At 41.8% G+C, this 22,855-nt stretch overlaps 3 protein-coding genes across 6 annotated transcripts in view; all 3 read left to right on the top strand.

Moving 5' to 3' along the window:
- Positions 1-6: 6 nt before the first annotated feature.
- Positions 7-2,813, top strand: LOC105024884 (regulator of G-protein signaling 21). The gene is made up of 5 exons (XM_010895152.3): positions 7-233; positions 595-669; positions 792-853; positions 968-1,134; positions 1,610-2,813. Exons 1-5 carry the CDS (start codon positions 178-180, stop codon positions 1,802-1,804), a joined length of 555 nt encoding a protein of 184 aa, XP_010893454.1. The 5' UTR covers positions 7-177; the 3' UTR covers positions 1,805-2,813.
- Positions 2,814-3,887: 1,074 nt separating this feature from the next.
- On the top strand, positions 3,888-11,574 carry ro60 (Ro60, Y RNA binding protein). Of its 3 annotated transcripts, none has more exons than XM_034289865.1 (9): positions 3,888-4,082; positions 5,015-5,601; positions 6,610-6,830; positions 8,501-8,647; positions 8,734-8,871; positions 8,949-9,065; positions 10,442-10,558; positions 10,787-10,933; positions 11,222-11,574. In XM_034289865.1, the coding sequence occupies exons 2-9, from the start codon at positions 5,028-5,030 to the stop codon at positions 11,375-11,377; spliced, it is 1,617 nt and encodes a 538-aa protein (XP_034145756.1). In that variant the 5' UTR covers positions 3,888-4,082; positions 5,015-5,027; the 3' UTR covers positions 11,378-11,574. The 3 variants fall into 3 exon arrangements, with proteins under 3 accessions (XP_034145756.1, XP_010893468.2, XP_019900428.1); XM_010895166.5 differs by having other exon boundaries at positions 4,078-4,171; XM_020044869.3 differs by lacking the exons at positions 3,888-4,082; positions 5,015-5,601 and adding an exon at positions 6,095-6,135.
- Positions 11,575-14,041: 2,467 nt separating this feature from the next.
- cdc73 (cell division cycle 73, Paf1/RNA polymerase II complex component, homolog (S. cerevisiae)) overlaps positions 14,042-22,855 on the top strand; it is a 28,764-nt gene continuing 19,950 nt past the window's right edge. The window contains exons 1-10 of one of the 2 annotated variants that reach the window (XM_010895209.4): positions 14,042-14,201; positions 15,174-15,279; positions 15,463-15,532; positions 15,635-15,697; positions 15,820-15,872; positions 16,070-16,158; positions 17,342-17,555; positions 19,139-19,234; positions 19,591-19,669; positions 19,924-19,988. In XM_010895209.4, coding sequence (XP_010893511.1) covers positions 14,071-14,201; positions 15,174-15,279; positions 15,463-15,532; positions 15,635-15,697; positions 15,820-15,872; positions 16,070-16,158; positions 17,342-17,555; positions 19,139-19,234; positions 19,591-19,669; positions 19,924-19,988 — 966 coding nt within the window. In that variant the 5' untranslated portion in view covers positions 14,042-14,070. Of the gene's footprint in view, positions 14,202-15,173; positions 15,280-15,462; positions 15,533-15,634; positions 15,698-15,819; positions 15,873-16,069; positions 16,159-17,341; positions 17,556-19,138; positions 19,238-19,590; positions 19,670-19,923; positions 19,989-22,855 lie in introns of both variants that reach the window. The other variant, XM_010895200.4, reaches the window with a different exon arrangement.

Genomic DNA, 22,855 nt, shown 5'->3' with positions numbered 1-22,855 from the left:
CATTTGACCCCGCAAACTGAGTTCAACCAATCAGTGCTGAGATGCAGGTGGAGCTTGGGTATTATCGTCTGGATCAGGAAGTATAAAGAGTCAGCTAACTTTCTTGAGAATTCGTTTTGGAAGCTCAAGGAGCAGGTTTAAGTCACTTTTTTTGCCACTGAACAGAAATAATCAGAAATGGTTTTTGGCTGCAGGGCGGCCTCTGAAGACACTGAGAACGCCAAAGGCCTTTTGTAAGTTTTTGATTTAAATGTAATTACAGTATTGTAATTGTTTATTTTTAAAATAGGAATGTACTTATTATGAGCACATATTTGTTCTATTGATATCTCATTTGCAAGTACTGTATACCAGCCATATTTTGAAAAGGATAATGTCACTGTGATATAAACAAGCCATAAAACATAAGAGGGTTTATGGCATATGACAAAATACTACTGAGGTGATGTCTTGAAATTCTAAATAAGTAACCAACATAATTAGAACATTAAACAAATGTTTTGTCATAACTGTGGTCTGACACATCTCGGCTATCAGTACTCAGGATCCATATATATTTCCTGAACATAAACATTCTTATCATTTCTTCAACAGACATAAACCTTGGAAATCAAGACTCCATAACTTCATCCACACTCCTTTACCTCACACAAGGAAGAAAGTGCACATGTGTGTAAAAACAAATAATAATACAAATAATTTAACATTTTATTTTTTATTTGAACTAGTTTGTCAATATATTCAATAACACTATTCCTCTGTTTTAACTTTTTTTTTTTCTTTTTTTGCAGACAATCGAGTGATGGTTTAAAACAGCTGGGACAATCCTTAGAGAATCTACTCACTCATAAATGTAAATATAAAACGTGTTACCATAGAATCTAAATTTGTTCTGAATGTTTTAGTAAACAATTTAAATAAGGCTTCCACATTCATCCAAATAACATTTTACATTTTCTCCTTTTAGATGGCAAAGCAGCATTTCGTGACTTCCTGCAGTCTCAGTTCTGCGAGGAGAATTTAGAGTTTTGGCAAGCCTGTGAAGAATTCAAGTCCATCAGCAATCCAATGGAGCTTGCCTGTAAAGCAACAAGCATTTACAAAGAATTCATCCAAACTGACTCCCCAAAGGAGGTAAAAACAAATGATGATTTTGATAATAAGAATATATATATTATTATATTTTCTTCATTGATGTCACTACAGCTCTGGAAAAAATTAAGAAACCACTTTTTTTTTCCTTTCCAAAAAAGTTGAAGGTTATGAGTGAGGAACAGAAGGGTTAAAATTAAGAGACCACTGCAAATTGAACGCTTCTGTTCCTCACTCAAAACCTTCCTTTTCAACTTTTTTGGAAAGGAAAGAAAAAGGTGCAGTGGTCTCATAATTTTTTCCAGAGCTGTATATTTACCTCCTTCCCCACATAAATACTTTGCCAGGAACAAAAATTTAAATAGTATTTTGAAATTCACTTTTAAATTAATGCACAGAGAGTTACATCTTAATTTAACTTTAATATAAACTAAGGTAGATTTCTAAGTTTGAAAACAGTGTTATGATAGTATCAAGGATGCAGAGCTTGTTTTTCATAGCATTTTTTTTTCTTCAGGTTAATGTTGACTTCCATACAAGAGACACCATTGCTCAGAATCTCCAGCGGCCAACGCCATCTTGTTTTGACGGTGCCCAGAAGAAGGTTTATAGCCTTATGGAGAATGACGCTTACCCTCGATTCATTCAGTCAGACTATTTTAAGGAACTGTATGTGGGTAGCCGGGGCTTGGGGAAACACAGAAGAGCTTGAGTCGGCCGGACCCCAAAAAGTGACTGTTGCAACTTGATTTTGAATGCGACTAAATTATCTAGTTTGCTTCTGAAGCGCACATATAAAATTTTCTCTCACAGATTGGTTTGCCTGCTAAAGAGATTTAAAAATGGCTTCACAAGATTTTGAGTTATTTTTTATACATGGTGGTGTACAGTATATTTGTAAAAGTGATAATATTTATTTTTATATTCCTTCACTGTTAAGCTGCGTTTTTAATTGAGTTCATTGCTGCAACGATCCATCGACATTTTGTGTTTGGATTGAGGGATGTGCAAACCCTCCTGCAGCCAATGTTTACACCCACCGCACATTTTCTAATCCAGGACACAAAGTGTACAGGTGCACACTGCGGTAGAAGAGTACAGAATGATGGTTGGCCTTGGTCCTTCTCATCTGAGTACTTTCAATCATCTCATGCAATGTCACGCCTGGAAGCTAAGACGCACAGACCATAAGCCTGCTACCTCAGCCGAGATTCAGAGACTTACCAGTCCTCAAAACTGACCCAAGATAAGCCCTAGGGTGCGATGTTGTCATTTGATGTCAAGATGTTGGGGAGAAGTAAGTGTCTTATTCAGTAAACAAAAGCGGTGATCTGGAATCTGGATTGAAATGCATGCACTCCTCCCAGTATTTGCAAATGTAATTAGGTCACATATAGCTTATACTGGAATGCCAAGGGATATAATTACAAAATATCACAATTCAGACTGCAGCAGGACTGTACTTTTTTATTTTTCATATATAGGCTACTGCAATGCTAATGAACTGTAATAAAATACATTGGTCCTCAAAATGATGATTATCAAGGCAGTGCCGTGATGATATTGTGCTTGTAGCAGTAACAAATGCAAAAACATACTTGCTGGATATCAAGGATATGTTATTGTCGAAGAGATGTAATTGTTAAGGAGATGTTTTGGGCTTGACAACAAATGTAGAGAACGTTTTTTTCAAGGCTTGTAAAGATAATGTAAAGATAATATGTATATATTTTAATATATAGCCTAAGTAAAACTATTCTTATGTCTTAAAATTGCCTGTGTGTCCTTTCCAACACTATACCATCTTGCAAACTGTGCTAGTAAAGCACACACACACACACACACACACACACACGGGCCTCATGACAAATTTTCTGATTATGACAGAACATTTCAACACAATGATTTGGACAATCACACTGCCACTTCCTCTTCAACAGCACACATGATATTAAGTAGAATTAACCCTTTCCCCTTCCAGCCGAACCGCCCATGATCTGAGCCTAAACTGTCATAACATTTTCAGAGCAGCAATTAATGTATCACTTCCTTTTAATTGTTGACATGCCAACTAAAGATGTCAGATGTCAGAATCGGATTACTGCGCTATTTAAATAATATTTACACACTTAGTCAAAAGGTTTAATGGGTGTTTTGCATGTCATTAAAGACACAGATCGTGATGTACCAATCAAATGACCTATAAAAGATTAGATCATTTCCCATTGAGAAGTTATATCCTGACCCCACCCACCCCAAAAGCATTTCCCGCCCTCTCTGAATCTCCATGACTTCTGTGGAAATTTTTAGAAATTGTGCAAAATTCACTTTTATTAAAAAATATCACAAGACCCATGTTTATCTTGACAATGATTAGGTTGTTTTTCCATTCTCCATTACATCGGTAGGCTTTTACTAACTTGATATCCCTAATTTAGTAGCTGCATTTTAAGCCAATAGTGTCCTCTAGTGTTATAAGAAATTAAGAAAGCCTTAAGTGTTAACAGTGTAGATTATTTCGATTTCATGACAGAGACCCTTTATTACAAAGGCCCACCTTATTGCCTAAATTATTAATTTAAAAGGCCCAGTTTTTCCAAAACGTTTCAACTGGATTACAGTTATCTCCATTCCTTAATATCATATTTTGTGGTATCCTATTTTGCTAAATTCGGTTTTCCAATTCTTTAAATAAAGATTAAGCAACTTGCCAGATCTATTGGCCAGGTGAGGTTATAGGCAGTCTGCCGTACAACTGCAAACATCATTAACTGTCAATATGTGTGTGCGTTATATTTTTTTGGAGCACTGACTTTGCTGATAGCTGCTTCAGTCCAATTTACGTAGCCTATTACTGTGACTCCGTGGCTTATTAAAATACAAAACAAGACTTTGGTGGTAATCAACTGCCGGGAATAATCGCCACTGACAGGAAAGAAGAATGTAGAGAACTGATGCTCTCCCAGCAACCACTTCTTCAGCTGCGTCTGGTGAGTCGGTCTGTGCGATTCATTCAGTGACACCCATCCGACCCGAAAACCAACAATTTGATTAGCTGCAGTATTAGTCACAGATTGTGGTAAGTGCGAAAATGAACATGCGTGATGTAATTTTTCTTCCTCGAAATTGAAGCCGGGAAATTTAGATTTTCTTGGTGTTTACGTCTGGCCAAATACTACTAATTCAAACAGTGGCTAAATTGTTAGCAACTGTTAGTTATCGCCACAGCCACAACTGCTAGCTACACTATCTCGGGTCCAGGTTGTTACGTTATTACACACACACACACTGTCCCTTGTCGCTGGTGTTATTGACGCCGGCTTCTGGACCAGAGCTAGCCACAACACCAGAAGCTATTAGCTCTCTGGCCAGCCAGAACCGCTCAGACTGACTTGACATTGTCGGCAAAGATGTAATGTTGTTATGTGGCTTGTGCCTCTAGTCCCAGTGAAACTGTTATCGTTTTAGCTTTTTTTTTTGTAGCCTACTAGCTAGTTTGTTTAATGGTTGTTTCCTAAGTCGGCTAACTTGCTAACGTTAGCATACATTGAATGATTACAAACGTAAGCAGTTGCTATGAATTGTATCGTGGTTATCTAGCTACCATATGAATGTCATTCCTAATCGGCTTAAGTCTATTTATATCAACTTACGATAGCTGCTCATTAAGGGTTCTGTCTAGCTATTCGGGTTGCCAGACGTATTACTGTTGTTGTTAGCCATGGCAACTTGCTAGCTAGCTATACTGTTGTACAGTACACTGTAACTGAAAAATCGTGCACAGTAAGAACAATAACAACCTGGACCGTTATCTTTCTTGTTAAAAAACGTACCATAGCTGGTACGACGATCCATTTTAAAACGTAAAAAGTAATGTAATGTACAGCTAAAACATCGTTCTCTACCCCTGTCTCCGGCTCAGAGGAACTGTCACAATGGAATTATTAGGACAGGGTGCAAACAACAACGACCAAAACTCGGCCACCGACGGTGAACACCCGTGGGAGGTAACGGACATAACCAGACTCCGCCGCTTCCTGTGCTACGGCTCGGAGATGGCCATCTATGACACCAAGGAGCATCGGCTGGGCATGGAGAGTGCCCTGGCTCTGCTCTCACTGCTCCAGGAGGGCAGAGGTTGTGAGGTGGTGGAGGAGGTCAAGAGGCTGGCTCAGAAGGGCAAGCAGGTCAGGGCCAACCCCTCCCTGTTCGCCCTGGCCGTATGCTCCCAGCACGCCGACCTGACCATCAGACAGGGGGCGTTCCGAGCCCTGAGGGACGTGTGCCAGGCGCCTGAGCATCTTTTCACCTTTGTCCAGTACAAGAAGGAGGTGAAGGACGGGATGCGGTGTGGTATATGGGGACGGGCCCTGAGGAAAGCCGTTTCGAGTTGGTACAATGAACAGGACGCCATGAGCCTGGCTATAGCAGTGACCAAATGTAAAACGAGAGGGGGGTGGTCGCACCAGGATCTGCTCAGACTCTCCCACACCAAGCCCGCTAACGAAGGTGAGCGGCAAGAGTTGTACCTGTGCTCATACTGTTTTACATAAATACACCGATCAGCCATAACATTATGACCACTGACAGGTGAAGTGAATAACACTGATAATCTTGTTATCATGGCACCTGTCAGTGGGTGGGATGTATTAGGCAGCAAGTGAATGTTCTGTCCGCAAAGATGTGTTAGAAGCAGGAAAAATGGGCAAGCGTAAGGATCTGACAAGGGCCAAATTGTGGTGGCTAGATATTTGGGTCTGAGCATCTCAAACTGCAGCCCTTGTGGGGTGTTCCCTGTCTGCAGTGGTCAGTACCTATCAGAAGTGGTCCAAGGAAGGAAAAGCAGTGAACCGGCGACGATCATGGGTAGCCGAGGCTCGTTGATGCGCGTGGGGAGCAATGGCTGACCCGTGTGGTCCGATCCATCAGACAAGCTACGGTAGCTCAAATTGCTGAAAAAGTTAAAACTGGACCACGGAGCAATGGAAGAAGGTGCCCTGGTCTGATGAATCACGTTTCCTTTTACATCACGTGGACGGCCGGGTGAGTGTGCGTCACTTACCAGGAGAACACATGGCACCAGGATGCACTATGGGAAGGAGGCAAGCCGGCTGAGGCAGTGTGATGCTTTGGGCAATGTTCTGCTGGGAAACCTTGACCACTGCCATTCATGTGGATGTTACTTTGACACATACCTACCTGAGCATTGCCTCGATGGGTCAGGGCTGTTTTGAAGGGGCAAAAGTGGGACCTACACAATATTAGGCAGGTGGTCATTATGTTATGGCTGTTCAGTGTGTTGTGTGTGTTTATATATAACAGTCACACAGTATTTTATCCTTAAAAATAATGTGCTAATTAATAGGGTTGTGGCCTGTAGGCTTCCCATCTGTCTATCTTAAAGATGCACTAACTTGCTGTTGCTCTGGATTATAATGTCTATTTGAAACTGAAATCATGGCATCAGGAAACGTGGTTGAATGGCTTCCTCCCATTTCTCCTCTGCCATGTTTGCAGCAATCACGTTGATCAGTAAGTATACTATGAAAGGATGGAAGGAGGTCCAGGTGGCCTACTCAGACAAGGAGAACTCAGAGGAGGTGGTGAAAGTCCTCTCGTACCTGGGGGCGGTTGAGAAGGTCAAACACAGTGCTGACGAGATGGAGGTCACCCATCTGATAGAGGAACACCAGCTGGAGCAGGAACAACTATTGACAGACCACCTGAAGTCCAAAGAGGTGAGCGGTATGGACCAACCAAATCCACAATTTACCTTTTTTCTTTGCTTTTGTTTATATGAACAGAATGTAGGAAAGAGTGTGATGAAATGGCAATGGGTTGGAATGGAATCCATGCTCTGTTTATGCATTCTCTGGTGGCAGGAGTTTACAGCGCCATGCCAAACCAGCCTACCCAAGCCAATATTCAGCCGACTCTTAAAGGGGTTGTCCTATCCACGAAGGGAAGGTGGTCAGATTGGTTTGCTGTCATCTAATGTGTTTACTTGATACGGCTGTGAATCAGAAAGTGCCTAATTATTATGTCGTTTTATGATTGTGGGAAGTTAAGCACTAGTTATCTGGGAAAAGTTGAAACATCACAGTATTCTTTTTGACAATATTTAGATTGGTCCTGAAATTATATGTTTAAGTTATGCACTCCAGATCGCCAAATCGGCCCTTAGACGGTACGGGCGAACTTGTCTAGAACACATCCGTCTGGTGACGTTACCTGTATGAATGAGCCGCACAGTGCATTACGGATAACATTTGCTTAGCAACAGCGTGACACAGCATGACAAGCTGAATGTGATTGGTTGACTGTCTGCAGGGCGGGACTATTATGCATTCCTCCTTTTATTTCCCGTCTTGCCTTTTCTTGAATATCTTTTTCAGACTTGCAACCAGAAATCTCTACTTGATTGAACATTTTATGTTTTCTAATGCTAAATTGATAGTGTTTGTGTGATTTTTACGATTGCATAACTGTTTCAAATGGTGATTGTGTTTGTTCCCCAATGAGATAATGTAGTAATTAGCTAGCCATAACTTGTCCAGAGAGCATTGAAATGGAGGTTGTGTAGGAAGCATTATTTAGCTATGCATACCATGGGAATTTGTTGTTTGGGTGAGTTAGCCCTTCATATCCTCCGCTTGTGTACATTTTTCACATCTATCAATCAAATGTATTTATAAAGCCCTTTTTACATCAGCAGTTGTCACAAAGTGCTTTTACAAAATGCCCAGCCTGAAACCCCAAGGAGCAAGCAACAAAAAAGTTGAGGCACAGTAGCTAGGAAAAACATCTAAATCCCAATCATAAAACTTGGAAAGCTTTAAACAAATGATTGAAATGGTTATGTTTTTGTCTGAATATGGTCTGGAAGTATGATTGAACTGTATACATGTACAAAATCAAAGGAATTGTGAGAGTCACAGTGCATATTGTAACAGCAAATATCGTGACAATATCGTATGGCAAGGTCCCTTGCAATTCCCTGCCCAATTAAGCACTCTATCGTGTTTTCATTGTGGCTGTTAAGCACTCATTGTATCACTGTAGTTAAAGCACTGTTGGATTTTATCATTGTGTAAGATAAGAACATTATAATTATGGAAGATAAGGACATTATAATTTTGTCATTGTGGACTATTAGCACTGTATTGTGGAAGATGAGCACAGCCTCATTGTGGAAGATAAGTACAGTATAATTTTATCAAGTGTATCATTTTTTTGTTGAATTTTAATCACAGTATAATTCTATTATTGTGAAAGTTAAGCAGTATCATTTTACTGTGCTGCACGTATGTTATTTTACATGTGGTCTTGAAACACTTGAAATTACTTCGGTGGGATAAGATTGTGGGTTGTTATTTGGTAAAGTCTGGTTGTCTTTTCTTCACTGTAGGTGTGGAAAGCTTTATTAAAGGAGATGCCTATGGCGTCACTGCTAAGAGCCCTGGGAAAGATGACCGCAGATCAAGTCTTGGTACCAGGAAGCTCAGACGTGGCAGCGGTTTGCGAGAGGATCCAGAGTGAGGCTTCTTTAATGAAGGTGAGGTGTACCCAGCTGAAGTCTCTCAGCCTTTAAGATTAATCTGCCCTGATTTCTTAGGAATCTAACAGGTCTTGTTGATTTAGGCCAAACTGCACCCCTTCAGCATCTTGACGGCCTCTGAAAACTACAAAAGGGGCCAGGGCAACCGGGGCAAACTGAAATGGGAACCCAACGTTGAGATCCTCAAAGCACTGGACTGCGCTTTCTACAAATGTTTCAAGGCAGGTTGAGTGTTGTATACACACATTTCTGAACGACCAAGGTATTGGCCTTCTGAGTAGGGTGTTTGTTTCCTCAGAACGTGGAGCCGACAGGCAAGCGCTTCGTGGTGGCGGTGGACGTCAGCACGTCTCTTAGCAGCACTGTCCAGAGGACCTCTGTCGGCACAGCTGTGGCGGCTGCAGCCATGACCATGGTGAGTGCCACACCACTACTGCTGCACTCAAGCCGCACCATAGAGATGAATAGAGGGTGTGTTATAAAGCCGACGGGATAATGAAAAGATAGGTGTCAGGCTTTCCTTCTCGCTAAGGGTTGTGGACTTGTTGTCACGATTGTGACATTTAGTTGACCATTGATTGTCGCCCAACTAATTGCGATTAACGATTTAAATGGCAATATTGTTAATTTTATGCCAGTATTATAGTTTAAGCCTAATAATATTGTAAAAATACACATGGTGGTGCTTGAGATTTGTGGTGTTTGCACTTTTGATCGCCCCCCTTTCAGGAGGAAATTTGACAGTTCGGCTCCTCCAAATAAATGCTTAATTTGGCTTAAAACCAAAATGCGCCCAGAGCGGTGCAGATGTGTTCGGCGTAGGAACCACCACTAAGTCCATGTTGTTAATGATTGCGCTACAAAAAGCAGAGGCCAATACATTTTCCTGCACATCGTAACATTTCACCTCTCGCTCTGCTGCACGTATTGTTATAGGCTAGTTATTGGAAATGGCTCATTCTAAAACTATTATGTAGGCCTTCTTAATATTGCGAAACATGTTTTAAATTAGTTGTACAAGGACATTTTTTTAAAATTCAAACTAGGCCTAAATATGCGATGGGATGACATTTCTGTATATGCATTTTAATGTGCATTATCTAATTAGAAAAATAGGGATGGAAATTTGACTTATACAATATTAGTAAAAAAATTTTACACATGAGTTGATACGACAAATAGACAACTGAAAAGCGTTTGTCTTTTAACTAATATTTTAGCGAAATTACGTAAGGTTGCATTGCAAAAGTGTTCTAAACTGGGTTTAAACATACTGAAATTAAGGAGCAAATTACTTTCATTAAATTAGCTGTGCCTGTAACTTTCCACAGAGCTGTCAAAAGCTCTGCTGCACCCCTGGGCTAGACATCGTACCTGTTTAAAACAGACATAAAAAATGAACTGACCCCTGTTCAAAAGTCTGCATACCCTTAGTTCTTAATACTGTGTATCGCCCCCTTTAGCATCAATGACAGCGTGCAGTCTTTTATATAATAGTTGTCTTTGAAGCCCCGAATTCATGCAGGTGGTATTGCTGCCCATTCGTCTTGGCAAAATGCCTCCAGGTCATGCAAAGTCTTTGGTTGTCTAGCATTAACCGCACGTTTGAGATCTGGTTTCTGTAAGTCTACTGATTCTTAGAACACTTCATTTAAGGCTACTGATTCTTAGAACACTTCATTTAATTCTACTGATTCTTAGAACGCTTCATTTGAAAGTCTGATGATTCTAATCCCAGGTATCTTAAAGCACAAACATTTGAAGTGGTAAAGTTGGTTGTCTATGTTAAAGGTTATAGCACGGACGGAGGCCGAGACACAGGTTCTGGCCTATTCTGAAGGAGCTGTAGTTCCTTGCACCATATCAGCCGACATGTCTCTTCGGGAAGTAACAGCCGAGCTGGTGAAGGTACACACACTCGCACTCAATTAAGATGATTAAAATAATAATGAAAAATCTGGATTAATGTCTGAAACGTCATTTTCGAATGGGCAGAAAATAATCAAAGGTTTTTCCTTCCAGGTCCAAAAAACATTTGCTAAAGTTGTCTTTACCGAACACAGTTGTCTATACTGTTTGATCATGGTTTGTAATATTATTCTGTCACGGCTGGCCTTGTCAATCATGTGCTTACAGATTCCCAGCGGCTATACAGACTGTGCCCTGCCTATCCTGTGGGCCTCAGAGAAGGGGGTTGCTGTGGACATGTTCATTATATTCACCAACAGCGCCTGCTGGCACGGCAAGGCCAACCCAGCGGAGTGCCTGAGGATGCACAGACATGTAGGTGGAGTGCATGCATCTTCGAACTTCCTTACCTTCCAATCTGGACCTAGAATCCAGTTCCACTGCTCTTTTTCTATGGTGTTCTTTCCCGCACCGACCTTTGCTGAGAACTAATAAATTGATCAGAATGCACTTACAATCTCTCTATACTGTTTGGTTGTTTCACCTAGGTCTTTTTAAAATTCATGTACTTAATAGAAGTTACTCTGGATTGCTCTGAAGAGTGTCTGCTAAATGACTAAAATGTACATTTCAATGTTGTTTATCTTGCCCCCTTTTCTGTAGAAAACAGGCATTTTCTCCAAACTGATTTTATGCGGGTTGACCTCCAAAGGCAACTCCATCGCTGAGGCGGCTGAAGACAGGGGCATGCTGGACATAAGTGGCCTCGACCTAGGAGCTGTGGATGTTATCCACAACTTGGCCCTGGACCTGATTTGAGAACCACTTCTGTACCGCATGTAGAAAAGATGAGGAGGGTGCCCAAGAGAGGACAAATTCAGAAGATATTAATATCTTTTTTTTTTTTTATCTTGAGTCCAACGCTGATGCACCCAGCAGGCTTGACTGAATTGTGGAAACATGTTTGGTTATTTCCTGACAGTTTGTAGAGGTGATCTTAAAAAAAAAAAAAAAAAGAAGAAAAAAAAATAACTATCATGATGTAGTGAGTATACTCCCATCGTACTACATCAGTCATGTGGTACTGTATAACAAAATGTCACAGAGGGTATTTGGACAAGACCATTGACTTAAACTAAGCTGTCTCATGGGGTGGCCGTGCAAGAGACCTGTGTTGTAATGGGCAATAGAAGGAATGTAGGAGAGACTGTATGGTAGGTCTTGTACATCTACTATGATGTGTTAGTTAGAGCACGTTTGGCGTTAACATAGAGTTTTTTTTTTTTTTGTTTTTTTTTTACCTTTTAAAGTTTTTCCCTCTGTCGTTTGTTGCGTTGTTATAAATGAGCACAGGCTCACCTGTGAGGACTTTAACGAAGCAAGGGGCCAAGGGTCAGAAGGTCAATGAAAGTCTTGCGCTCTGACAGTTCTGAATTGAGCCTGTTGAGGATTGTCATGACGACGCAATCGGGCTGTTGTTGCATTACTCAAAAATACTAACTAATAAGGCTTGCCCTATATCAATAGGTATTTTCCAAATATTTGGGTGTTTACCAGTGAATATTTCTGATACTGTCTAATTATAGAATACCCTTTTGTACATTTAAAGATGCAGCATGGAATTCTATGCTGCTGTTTGTGAAAGTGGTCCTGTTGAGCCAATAAGGGACCCAGAAATGGTGTACTGGGTCATATATGTGCTGATCTGTGACCAAATGTCATCAAAACCGCTAGCTTTCCTATACGTCGCATGGAAAACTGAGGTATACTTGTTAATTGAACTTATGCACATATTAGCCATCCGTCCCAAAATGGGAGATTAAGAATTATTTGGTTGATTTTGGAAGTCCCGGATTGCATCTTTAAACAAGTAATACACGAGAGCAAAACCATTTTTACTTTGTCACTAATGAAAATGTAACGAGATGGATCTTTAGTCAATGTCACTGATTTATTGCAAGCTGGCAATGTTCGTTTTTTCAGTGTGTTGTGATCATTGGGGCACATATTTGAAAACGGTTTAACTGTATTTAACGCTAAAGGGAAAGGAATGTTTCTTATTGGACAACTCCCGGAACTCCCTCCCGATTTCCTTATCTTACTCTGTTTGGTGCTGAATGTGCATCACCCAGAGTTGTTCAGGACACATTTGCGATTTTCTGGAACTATTTTTACATCAACATATAAAACATTTTCTTGAAAGGATTTTTGAGGTACAACTACTCCCATTTGGTGGGTCTGGTAAGATGTTGCTGGAAGCAGTGTGTGACGGCATTCCCCAAACCACAACCCAACCTTTCCCTGTTTCTGAACTGGTCTTCAGTACAGCAATGTTCAATTAAATGTTCCGGACCGTGAAAACAAACTGAACGCAGCACTGGTATCTAGTGATTTATGAATCTTTTTCGATTGCTGTGTTGTGTTGAAGGTCAAAACAAGGTAATTTTACAGTCCATGGAGACTTAAGCTGCTAGAAGCATAATAGATTTATTACAGTGTAGTAGGTTTATAAAAAGCGAACACTAATGTAAAACTTGTCCTGTCATGCAAAAACTAACTTTTTCTGTACAAACTCTGGCTACATTTCCAATTATAATTTGAATGAATGTACCTTTTTTCATACTTGGTTTGTTTTTCTTCAAGACTTGAGCAATTGAGCTGTGATTGCGTTATATTTCTTTTAAATGCTGGATGAATATTATTGCATAATATTGATATGCTTTGAAATTTAGGGTTCAATTTAATGGGACAATGATAGCTGAAGTTACAATAGCACAAGTGGATATTATTAATAAGATTTACTTAGACAAATTCTGACCATTGAACTGTGATTTCTTTTTTTAACTGTTTAATTTTATGCAATATAAAGTAAACCGTGTCATTTTAGACATTTTAGTTTTTCCCAATCCCACAAGTTGAAGATAGAAGTCTCTTTCTGAGGATAGCGGTTTTAAAGTGCTTAACAAAACAGATCATGTAAGCCATGATCTACATTCATCCTAAAGAAACTATACTTGAGTCATTGACCCAGAATGGCCACAGGCCATGTTGATTGAGATGTCTGACATCTGACTGCTCGGTATGGCTGTAATATTCCAATCCATGTTTAATTAAACATAAGGTGATGTTTTTTTCTCTGCTGCATGCCATTTACATTGTTAGTCATAGTGTTAATCCAAACCTTAATAAAGCTTTGTACATCTCTTAAAAAGAATCTACAGTATTTACTGACCAAATTATTTTTATAGAAAAAAACTAGCTGTGGCCAGACTCTTCTCTGCAGTAGAATGTACCTAAAAATGGAGGCATAACAGTTTCTTATGAAAGATATATATTTCTGCGTAGCTGTTGAAATGGGTGTAATGTTTATCAGTATAGGTTCAGAATTGGTTTATCCACTCACATGAATACACAATAAAACATTTGGAATCAGGCATTCTGTGTGAACACATTGAATTCTGTTGATAGGTGACTGGGGGCCTTGTAGTCACACTACATCAAGACTAGTGAAGATGGCGGACGTGTTGAGTGTTCTTCGGCAGTACAACACCCAGAAAAAAGAAATCGTCGCCAAAGGAGACGAAGTTATCTTTGGAGAATTCTCTTGGCCAAAAAATGTCAAGACTAATTATGTCATTTGGGGGTATGTTAATTTTGTAAATACATGGTTAAATAACTCGCTTTTTGTCGCCCTTTAGTGTGGCTAGGCTAGTTAGTTAGCAAATAGCTAACGTTGGCTAGCTAATGTTAGCTTCTAGCCACTGTGTTGTTGCCAAAACTTTTCTTGTCCTGTTTGTATTGTGCGAATATTAGTTATATATAACAAATGCAGCTAGTTTTACTTCTCGTTTCGGGGTTTAGCAAACTAACCCGCCAACCTTAACTATGTAATTGCTTGCTAACTACGTAAAGTACAGTATGTAACTTGCAAACTAATGTCTTTGGTTAGCTAGCTACAGTAGCTGTGTGGTTTGTTTAGTCTTCCATGGGTCTACCGGACAGACATACTAGGAGGCAACGTCGTCCCAAGACAGCTGTCTTACCAGCCAAGTTAACTCATTCCCATACAAATGTGGCTGAAATAATTTGGTTAGCTGCTGTGTTGGTCTTATCTATGCCAAGTTTAGTTGGCTAGCTAATGCAACACAGCTATAATTGACCTTTCCTGCACGTGACCTAACATCCAGACACCTAGGTGATGTTCTGTCAGGCAGGTTGTTCATTATGTCACTTTTGTTGGTGGTATTTTTTCCTGCACTCAAAGAGAGTTTTAATAGTAAAAATAGTAAACATAAATACATACAAGTAGCTAACAAAGTATGTCGCGCAAACTTAAGCAATTTGCTAGTGCCTCTGTTGATGCTTTCAAGCTGATGGTCGCTGTGTCTTTCATTTCTGCAGAACCAAATGTAGTTTAGGCCACATTAGCTATAAAACTATAAAGACCAGACAAATTCTTAGCGTTACCCAGCAAGTTACAAAAGTTTCAAAAACAAAAGTTCGAATTTGTTATTCGAGGGACCTAGTAGAGCACCGCCGACATCGCTGTAGACACCAGGCTGAACTGATGTTCTGCGAGGTGAAGCTGACAGGCGTTTTCACGTTCCGTTTCCAGAACTGGTAAAGAGGGTCAGCCGAAGGAATACTATACTCTGGACTCCATCCTGTTCCTGCTCAATAATGTGCATCTTCCTCATCCATCCTACGTGCGAAGAGCTGCAGTAAGTTAACGTGACGTCCTTTAGGACAAACATGTGTCTTCGAGGTGATTTTGAAGTGTTGGATATGGTCCCGTGTGTGTGCTTTCTTCTCTGGTTTCTGTGCTCATTCGCATAGTTTTGCGGTGACCTTTGTTTTCTTGCTTTTCGTAAAAGATTTCTTCTGGTTATATAATTACCCCTTAGACGGAGAACATTCCGGTTGTCAGACGACCTGATCGAAAGGGCCTGCTGTCGTATCTCAATGGGGAAAGTTGTAAGTATGCAGTTTATATTCAACACCTTGGAATGAATGCGCGTTTTCATTCTTATGATGATGTTCTACCCAAGCTTATTCTCTTTTGCTTTCCCTTCACAGCTACTTCAACAAGTATAGACAGAAGTGCCCCCATAGAAATCGGTTTGCAAAGGCCAACACAAGGTACAGTTTAAGCATTTGTAATGTAACAACACTCAGATTAATTGAGTGATTTAATCCATGCTACATGCATAAAAGATAATGTTCCCTTTTATTTATCCACGTTTAAAAAAAAAAATCCATAGTCAAACGAGCTGCAGACGAGGTGTCATCTGAAGCCAAGAAACCAAGGATAGAGGTATTTCACTAGCACTTTTCCACCATTATACCTGTTTAACAAGAGGGTGTGTGTGTGTGTGTGTGTGTATTCTTATCATACCATCTCAAAGTAACCCCATACCGTTTTTCTATATGTGAAAATAACCCACACTGCACTTATGTGCTAGAGTTTTCTGACGCAAACGTATTGTTTTTGTGCATCTTGTTGGGCTGTAGGATGAGGAAAGAGTGCGCCTGGACAAGGAGCGTCTTGCTGCCCGGCTGGAGGGTCACAAAGAAGGAATTGTGCAGACTGACCAGATCAGGTATGCGATGCATATTCCCGTTCATCATAGTCTTCTGTGCAGAATTGTCCTGTTTTACTGTTCTTCAACAGTATTATACAACAGGTGGAAACTAGCTGAATTTCAAGTGCTATTTACTTTAGGGTTAAGCTGTAGCCACAGGGCAAATTGTCTGACTGGATGTTCATGATAATATACAATTATTTCTGTACACCAAAAGTAGACCACAACAAAGCCTAAAAACATCTTTAAAGATCGCCATGTTTTACAGCAATGACTTTGAGATGATCATGTCTCTTTGTTTGTGAGTAATCGTTGAAACATATCTTAAACAATTATTGCTATTTGATTGCATGTTACAATAGACAAAACAGAAAATGGTATTTCCAAGTCCCAAGCAACAATCTGCTAGTCATTGGCTCTAGCTTTGTCCCACGGACTGAGTGTCCCCTTTAAAACCAATACATTTATTCTTGTATGATGTGAACTTTGACCCTTTGTGTCAAAGACCCTTTACTCTGACCCATTGCATCATGCTGATGCCAGACAGGATTTGGGGTAAGCAGTAGGATTCTGTGGACTTGTCCAGCCTGGTGTCAATGGCACAGGGTGGTGGTGGTGGTGGTGTTTTGGTGTAGAGAAACATTCCTTAGAACACATTGGGCCCCGACATAACAGTACCAAGATGAATTTGGATGCTCAATGTGTCCAGACCCGTACCAGACGGCTATCATCTTAATATGAACTGACCACTGAGTGTCGGTCCGAACTGACAATGAACGATGTAGATGAAACTAGCTAATAAAAGTAATCTGCGATTGGTCATCGTCACTTTCTTATGATGTGCTTTAAGATGAGTAATGCGTTATGCACTGGTCCTTAATCTCCAATGTTTGGAAGAAGTTTACGGCTATCAGACCCTCAGACCCCCCTTGCTTGGTTGCATGAGACACATGGGAGGTTTTGTGGTAGTCGATTGGGTGACAGACCAACTCAATTAAGCCAATTCCTACTGTGCTTAGAACTACTCAGAAGTTTCTTATTGGACAAGGAAGGCCACGGTTTTATTTTCCTCACCAGACCCTCCGCACCCATTGGTTGGAGTGTCGTGAGAACGTGTACTCCAGCCCGCGCAACCATGACGTAGTCCTGAGCCGGGGGGGGGGGACATAAGGCGTTAACCGTGATCTTTCCTCTTCCGCAGGTCGCTGTCCGAGGCCATGTCGGTGGAGAAGATTGCCGCAATCAAGGCCAAGATCATGGCCAAGAAGCGCTCCACCATCAAGACCGACCTGGACGAGGACATCACCCTGAAGCAGAGGAGCTTTGTGGACGCGGAGGTGGACGTGACCAGGGACATCGTCAGCAGAGAGCGTGTCTGGCGGACCAGGACCACCATCCTACAAAGCACTGGGAAGGTCAGGCCTCTAGAGCAGCGCGAGGGTTTCATTTGGCGCTTGTGCTGACATTTAAGGAGTGCTTGCCTAGAAGTAACCGTGTGTTGTTGTTTTTTTGCACTTTTGCGGGTTTTGCGAATGTCATTCGGTTGGGTGGATTCACCCTGCGACCGGGTCTTCTAAATGCGACGTCTTTTTCTAAAATTGACGACCAAATGTTATTTCGATGTATGCTAAGGTGTGTATTTCGACCAGCCCCTAAATGAATATAGTTGATTCGGTTTGAATTTTGGTTATTTGAACGGCGTGTCGGGATTGTCGGGTAGGGACAGAGGAAATCGATTTGCCGATGCATGAGGCCGGTTTAGTCAGTGTTGCCAGCAACAACCTGATCCGTATGAATGCTGTCTGTAGATATCGGCTGAGGATGAGCTTCCTCGAGGGGGAGGCTGGCAGTGGTCTTCATCCATTGCCGTTTAAAAAGCTTTTGCCGATTTTGTCTTTGTGTGAACAGTCTTTTTTGCCAGCAGGTGGCAGCAGTGCCTCATGGGAAATGAATTGATTTTGTTGCAATATTGCCTTTTTGGTTGTTAATGGTGGTATTACAAAATAGGAGAGAGGACATTCTGTCACAGTCCGGGTTTTGTTTGATAAGAAATGTCTGTGTAAATTTCTGTAGTCACTGATCACTCCCTGGTTTCTCCCTGTAGGGCGTTTGTATGTAGAGTAAGCTCAAAGCATTTTATTTGTTTTCATGGTAATTTGTCAAATGCACTGAACAACACAGCGTCATCCTGCACTATGACATTCTTGTGACATGGCAGCCGACAACTACGTAGTGACATAAGAATATAAAAGCCAAACTATAGCTAGAACAAAAGAGTACTGTAAACTAGCAGCGGTCCGGGTAGTGTTATGGATACGGCGGCAGTCCGGGTAGTGTTATGGATACGGCGGCAGTCCGGGTAGTGTTATGGATACGGCGGCAGTCCGGGTAGTGTTATGGATACGGCGGCAGTCCGGGTAGTGTTATGGATACGGCGGCAGTCCGGGTAGTGTTATGGATACGGCGGCAGTCCGGGTAGTGTTATGGATACGGCGGCAGTCCGGGTAGTGTTATGGGTACGGCGGCAGTCCGGGTAGTGTTATGGGTACGGCGGCAGTCCGGGTAGTGTTATGGGTACGGCGGCAGTCCGGGTAGTGTTATGGGTACGGCGGCAGTCCGGGTAGTGTTATGGGTACGGCGGCAGTCCGGGTAGTGTTATGGGTACGGCGGCAGTCTGGGTCGTATTTGAACATTTAGATATGCATATTACTGCCGTACTTTTCACAAGTGTAAACTAGCAGCATTTGGTAGTTATTGAAAATTATAGATACGTGTGAGTGCACTAGGCTTATGAATGGTGACGTAGCGCACTGCAACTACGTAGTGAGGATTTATATGTATGTTTGGGTCACAGTTCAGCGCGTTGCCTCACAATGATCTCGGTAAGGGATATTGTATTCTGCTTTATTGACACATCAAGCTGTGTTTTTTTCTTTCTAATGTGTCATGTTTCAACTTCCTGATAACCTTGTGGTGTTGAATCTTTTGGTCCCGGCAGAACTTCTCCAAAAACATATTTGCCATCCTGCAGTCGGTGAAGGCCAGGGAGGAGGGACGCGCGCCCGAGCAGAGGCCTGCACAGAACACCGCCCAGGTGGTGAGAGACCGGCCCACGTCCGTGGCCAGCCTTAGCTTGACTGCCGATATATATTTACCTTCTTAAAAGTCTGTGTGGTCGGTCGCGTGGATGTGAAAAGGTCATTGTTGGGAATGAAATCCCCCCCCCACCCGTAAAGACTGTCTGCATATTCCCTCACCTTCCTGTTGTGTCATTCCTCAAGGAAACCACCTTGGGTCCCCCAGGGAAAGAAGGTTATCCGTTTAACGGGTCAATGCTGAGTTGGCTGAAACACTGAACTTGCCACCTCATTACAATAATTTTTATGGGGGATCATTAATTGGAAGTGTCCCGTCTCTTGTTTTAAGTGTAAGCTCTTGTCTCCCCTCAAGGACCCGTCCATAAGAAACAAACAGCCCATTCCCGCTGCCTATAACCGTTACGACCAGGAGCGATTTAAAGGAAAAGAGGGTGAGTGGAACCAGGGCGTTAGCTGGGTTAGTGTTTCTATGGAAATGTGTGAAGAATAGCGTGTGTGGACTCATCTATGCATATACTGCCTGTTTTCATAGATAATGTGTCCCCTGGGGGGGTGTAAATGATTTTCATGCATTCCGTTCACTTCCTCACACCGAAATGAACCAGTAAAGATAACAAGCCTTAATGCTTTTATTTTTATTTTATTTTTACAATATGCCTTATTGACATACATCCACTGTTCCCAGAAACGGAGGGGTTCAAGATTGACACCATGGGAACCTACCACGGTATGACCCTGAAGTCTGTGACGGTAAGACCCATCTCTTCTGTCATGCTTGCGGTTCAGCTCATTTGTGCTCGTCTTTATTGGGATAGGTCTTTTTTTTCGTCTTGCACCCAGTGCCAAATCTTTGGAGGCTGTACAAAATACTGTCTCTAGAGGAATGTCCTTGTCCGGCTGCCTGTTTTGCAAAAGGCTCTATGAAATCTACCAATCAAAAAAAGCGCCGAGGGGTCCTACGCACGGAATCCAGGAATACCGAATTTTGCTTGAAATGCTGGGCATGATCAAAAAGCATAAGTGATTTGTTTTTGCCTCAACTTTTTTGAAGCGGCAATGCAGGAATGCCACTGTCTGCATTTACTGGTTTGCCAACTTATCATATCATTAGCCCTAAGAGATTATGCATATGTGATAGCAGGCTAACTGTCGTGCTGTAGATAAGAAGGCTTTCCCGAAACCCTTGAAAAAGTCAGTTGAAAAAGCCTTTGCTTACTTGGCATAATGACGTGAATGCCAACTAGCTGCAGTTTACTCACCGAATGCTAGGTTCACACGTCTGATGGAAACACTGCTGACCAAACGTCCCTTGCTTGTGCTTACTTTTAATTACATCTGTAGTATTATCAGAATAGATAAGTGTCAGTACGTTATGAATTGTGATTTTCCCAGCGCCATACATTTGGTATTCGATACTGTGGGATTTGGGATTTGCTCATCGTATTTATTATGCAGTAGGTTGAGAGCCATAATATGTTTCTGTAGCCGCAGTATTTAATAGTTTAACAATTAAGTGTATACAGCAGATCATCCAACATCATTACCAATTTACATCCTAACACCAGGGTTTGAATTATGGGATTGGAGGGAGGGTTTGACCCGCTTAATTAAGAGTTGGACACCCCCAAAAGAGTTAAAAACAGGTCAGGGGTGTTTAAACATGCCTGGGGAAGGACCCCCCCCAATTGTCATTGTATAATTCGCACTCTGCCTAATACTGTTTTTCAGATCATAAAAATAATAGTAATTCCATCCTTTCCTCTAAGTAACATTCATTCAGTGCACAGTTTCTTTAGTTTATTTCAGCCTGGGACCCAAAATGAGAAAATAATTGACTCCCTGGGACCCAAACATGTGACCTGTATACATGTTGGTTCATTCCATTGCACTTGTACATAGCTATTCTACTATAGATACCCATTTGACCATTTCCAGACCTTTTACTATTATTAGAATGCCTTGGGTTTATCACACTGTATCTTTGGTCAGGAAGTGGTTTTATTATTTATATCAACTTCCCTGCATGCAACACTTTGGGGTGTGCCTTGTTTCTGTACAAAATGCATTCAGGCCTTGTGGCAGTGTTATGGCTTCAGCCACGTTCATTAGAACCACATCGGTGAAAGTGTGCACAATCCACTTTAACGACAGTGTGTCGGTCGCGGCCGGGGGGGGTGGGGGGTTCAGCCGAGGAGGCGGGATGGACATCTGGTAAGGCGTGAAGCACGCCTTGAGCATCTCCCTCCTTAACGAACAGCTTCCGAGGCAGGTTCCCCTGAATTCCAATTACCTTCCAGTTCATGATAATATGCTCTTTGGGGGGAGTTTTGCACCATTTTGTCTCTTGCATTTGCTTTGCTCATAAGTCACTGGGCCCCAGCTTCCTGCCCAGTGCCGTAGAAGTAGAACAATACAATGTAGGTTTGTGGTTTTGGAATGAATGATCCTTGCCACTGAGCTCACCTGTTTACCGCCCAGCGACAGGTGTGGGACACAATGGGTTTATAGCAGGTCTGGGTTGCAAGATACGTTTTAGAAACGTTGTTTGAAGACTGATCCCCAACTGAGCATTCTGTTTAATGCAGGCTTTCTAAAACGAGGCATTGTATTTCTTATGAAAGGGGTGCTGCTGTCATCAGATTGTCTTTGGAACGAGTATGGCTTTTCTTAGCCTCTAGTTACAGCTCTCAAGTTGGCGTCAGTAGAGTTCTTTAATTAATTTTTAGGTGTTATTAGATATTGCGATAATGGACCTGCTATCAATATCTACTCCGTTTTGGGATCTATAATTTAACCAGCACATGCAGTGGCGATGAACCGATACAAATCCTCGGAAGTCTGTCTACTCTGTTGTTGCCATAGAGACTGCGTTCCGGTGATAGGCTAGTTACAGAAGCCCGTCTCCTAAAGCTTGAGGTGTGTTGTCTTGAGTCCGGGCGTGTACGCTTGACTTGCTTCACCCCCCCGTGGCAGCGGGTCTTCCAGGCCTGTGATCTATGTGCCTCGGGGCTGACCAGATGTCAGTGCGATTGGCCTCTGGATGCCGCCCGGAATCACCAGGGGATGAGTCATGGCTCCGCAACATCTCTGCAAATGAGAACCTGCAAAGGTCCAGCAGCTCTGTCTTTGTCATGCACATGCCACTGCAGTCTTTTATTTGTGCGTGCGTGCGTCCGTGCGTGCGCGCGTGCTTGCTTGTTCTCCATTTATGTGTACTTATGTGCCCACAAAGATGGGAAGACCTGCAAATCTGTCCGCACAATGTTTATTTTAACGGTCCCTGCTAGCAAAAATTGTATTTTACAGTTGGCATAGTGTTAGAATTGGGGTTATTTTAATGTTTAGGCATTGCCGTTTAGGTTTAGGACTAACCGTTGTGGCGCGGGTAAGTTTAAGCATCAAAGTTAGATTATTGAGGTTATTATAAGGTTACAGCTGGGAGATAAGGGAACATGCATTTCTGCGTGTGGTCCTCACAAAGATAGGAGAACATATGGTATGTGTTTCTGGGTCTCTTTGTCTGTCTGTTTCACTGTTCCATTAGCTTACACAACATCCCTCTTGTGTATTGCTGGTGTCTGCAATGTTTTGTCAAGTTAGGTCATGTGAAGTTTCAG

The sequence above is a fragment of the Esox lucius genome, chromosome 3 (genome assembly GCF_011004845.1).
Source record: "Esox lucius isolate fEsoLuc1 chromosome 3, fEsoLuc1.pri, whole genome shotgun sequence".
Classification (NCBI taxonomy): domain Eukaryota; kingdom Metazoa; phylum Chordata; class Actinopteri; order Esociformes; family Esocidae; genus Esox; species Esox lucius.
This window is presented reverse-complemented; position numbering and strand designations above follow the sequence as displayed.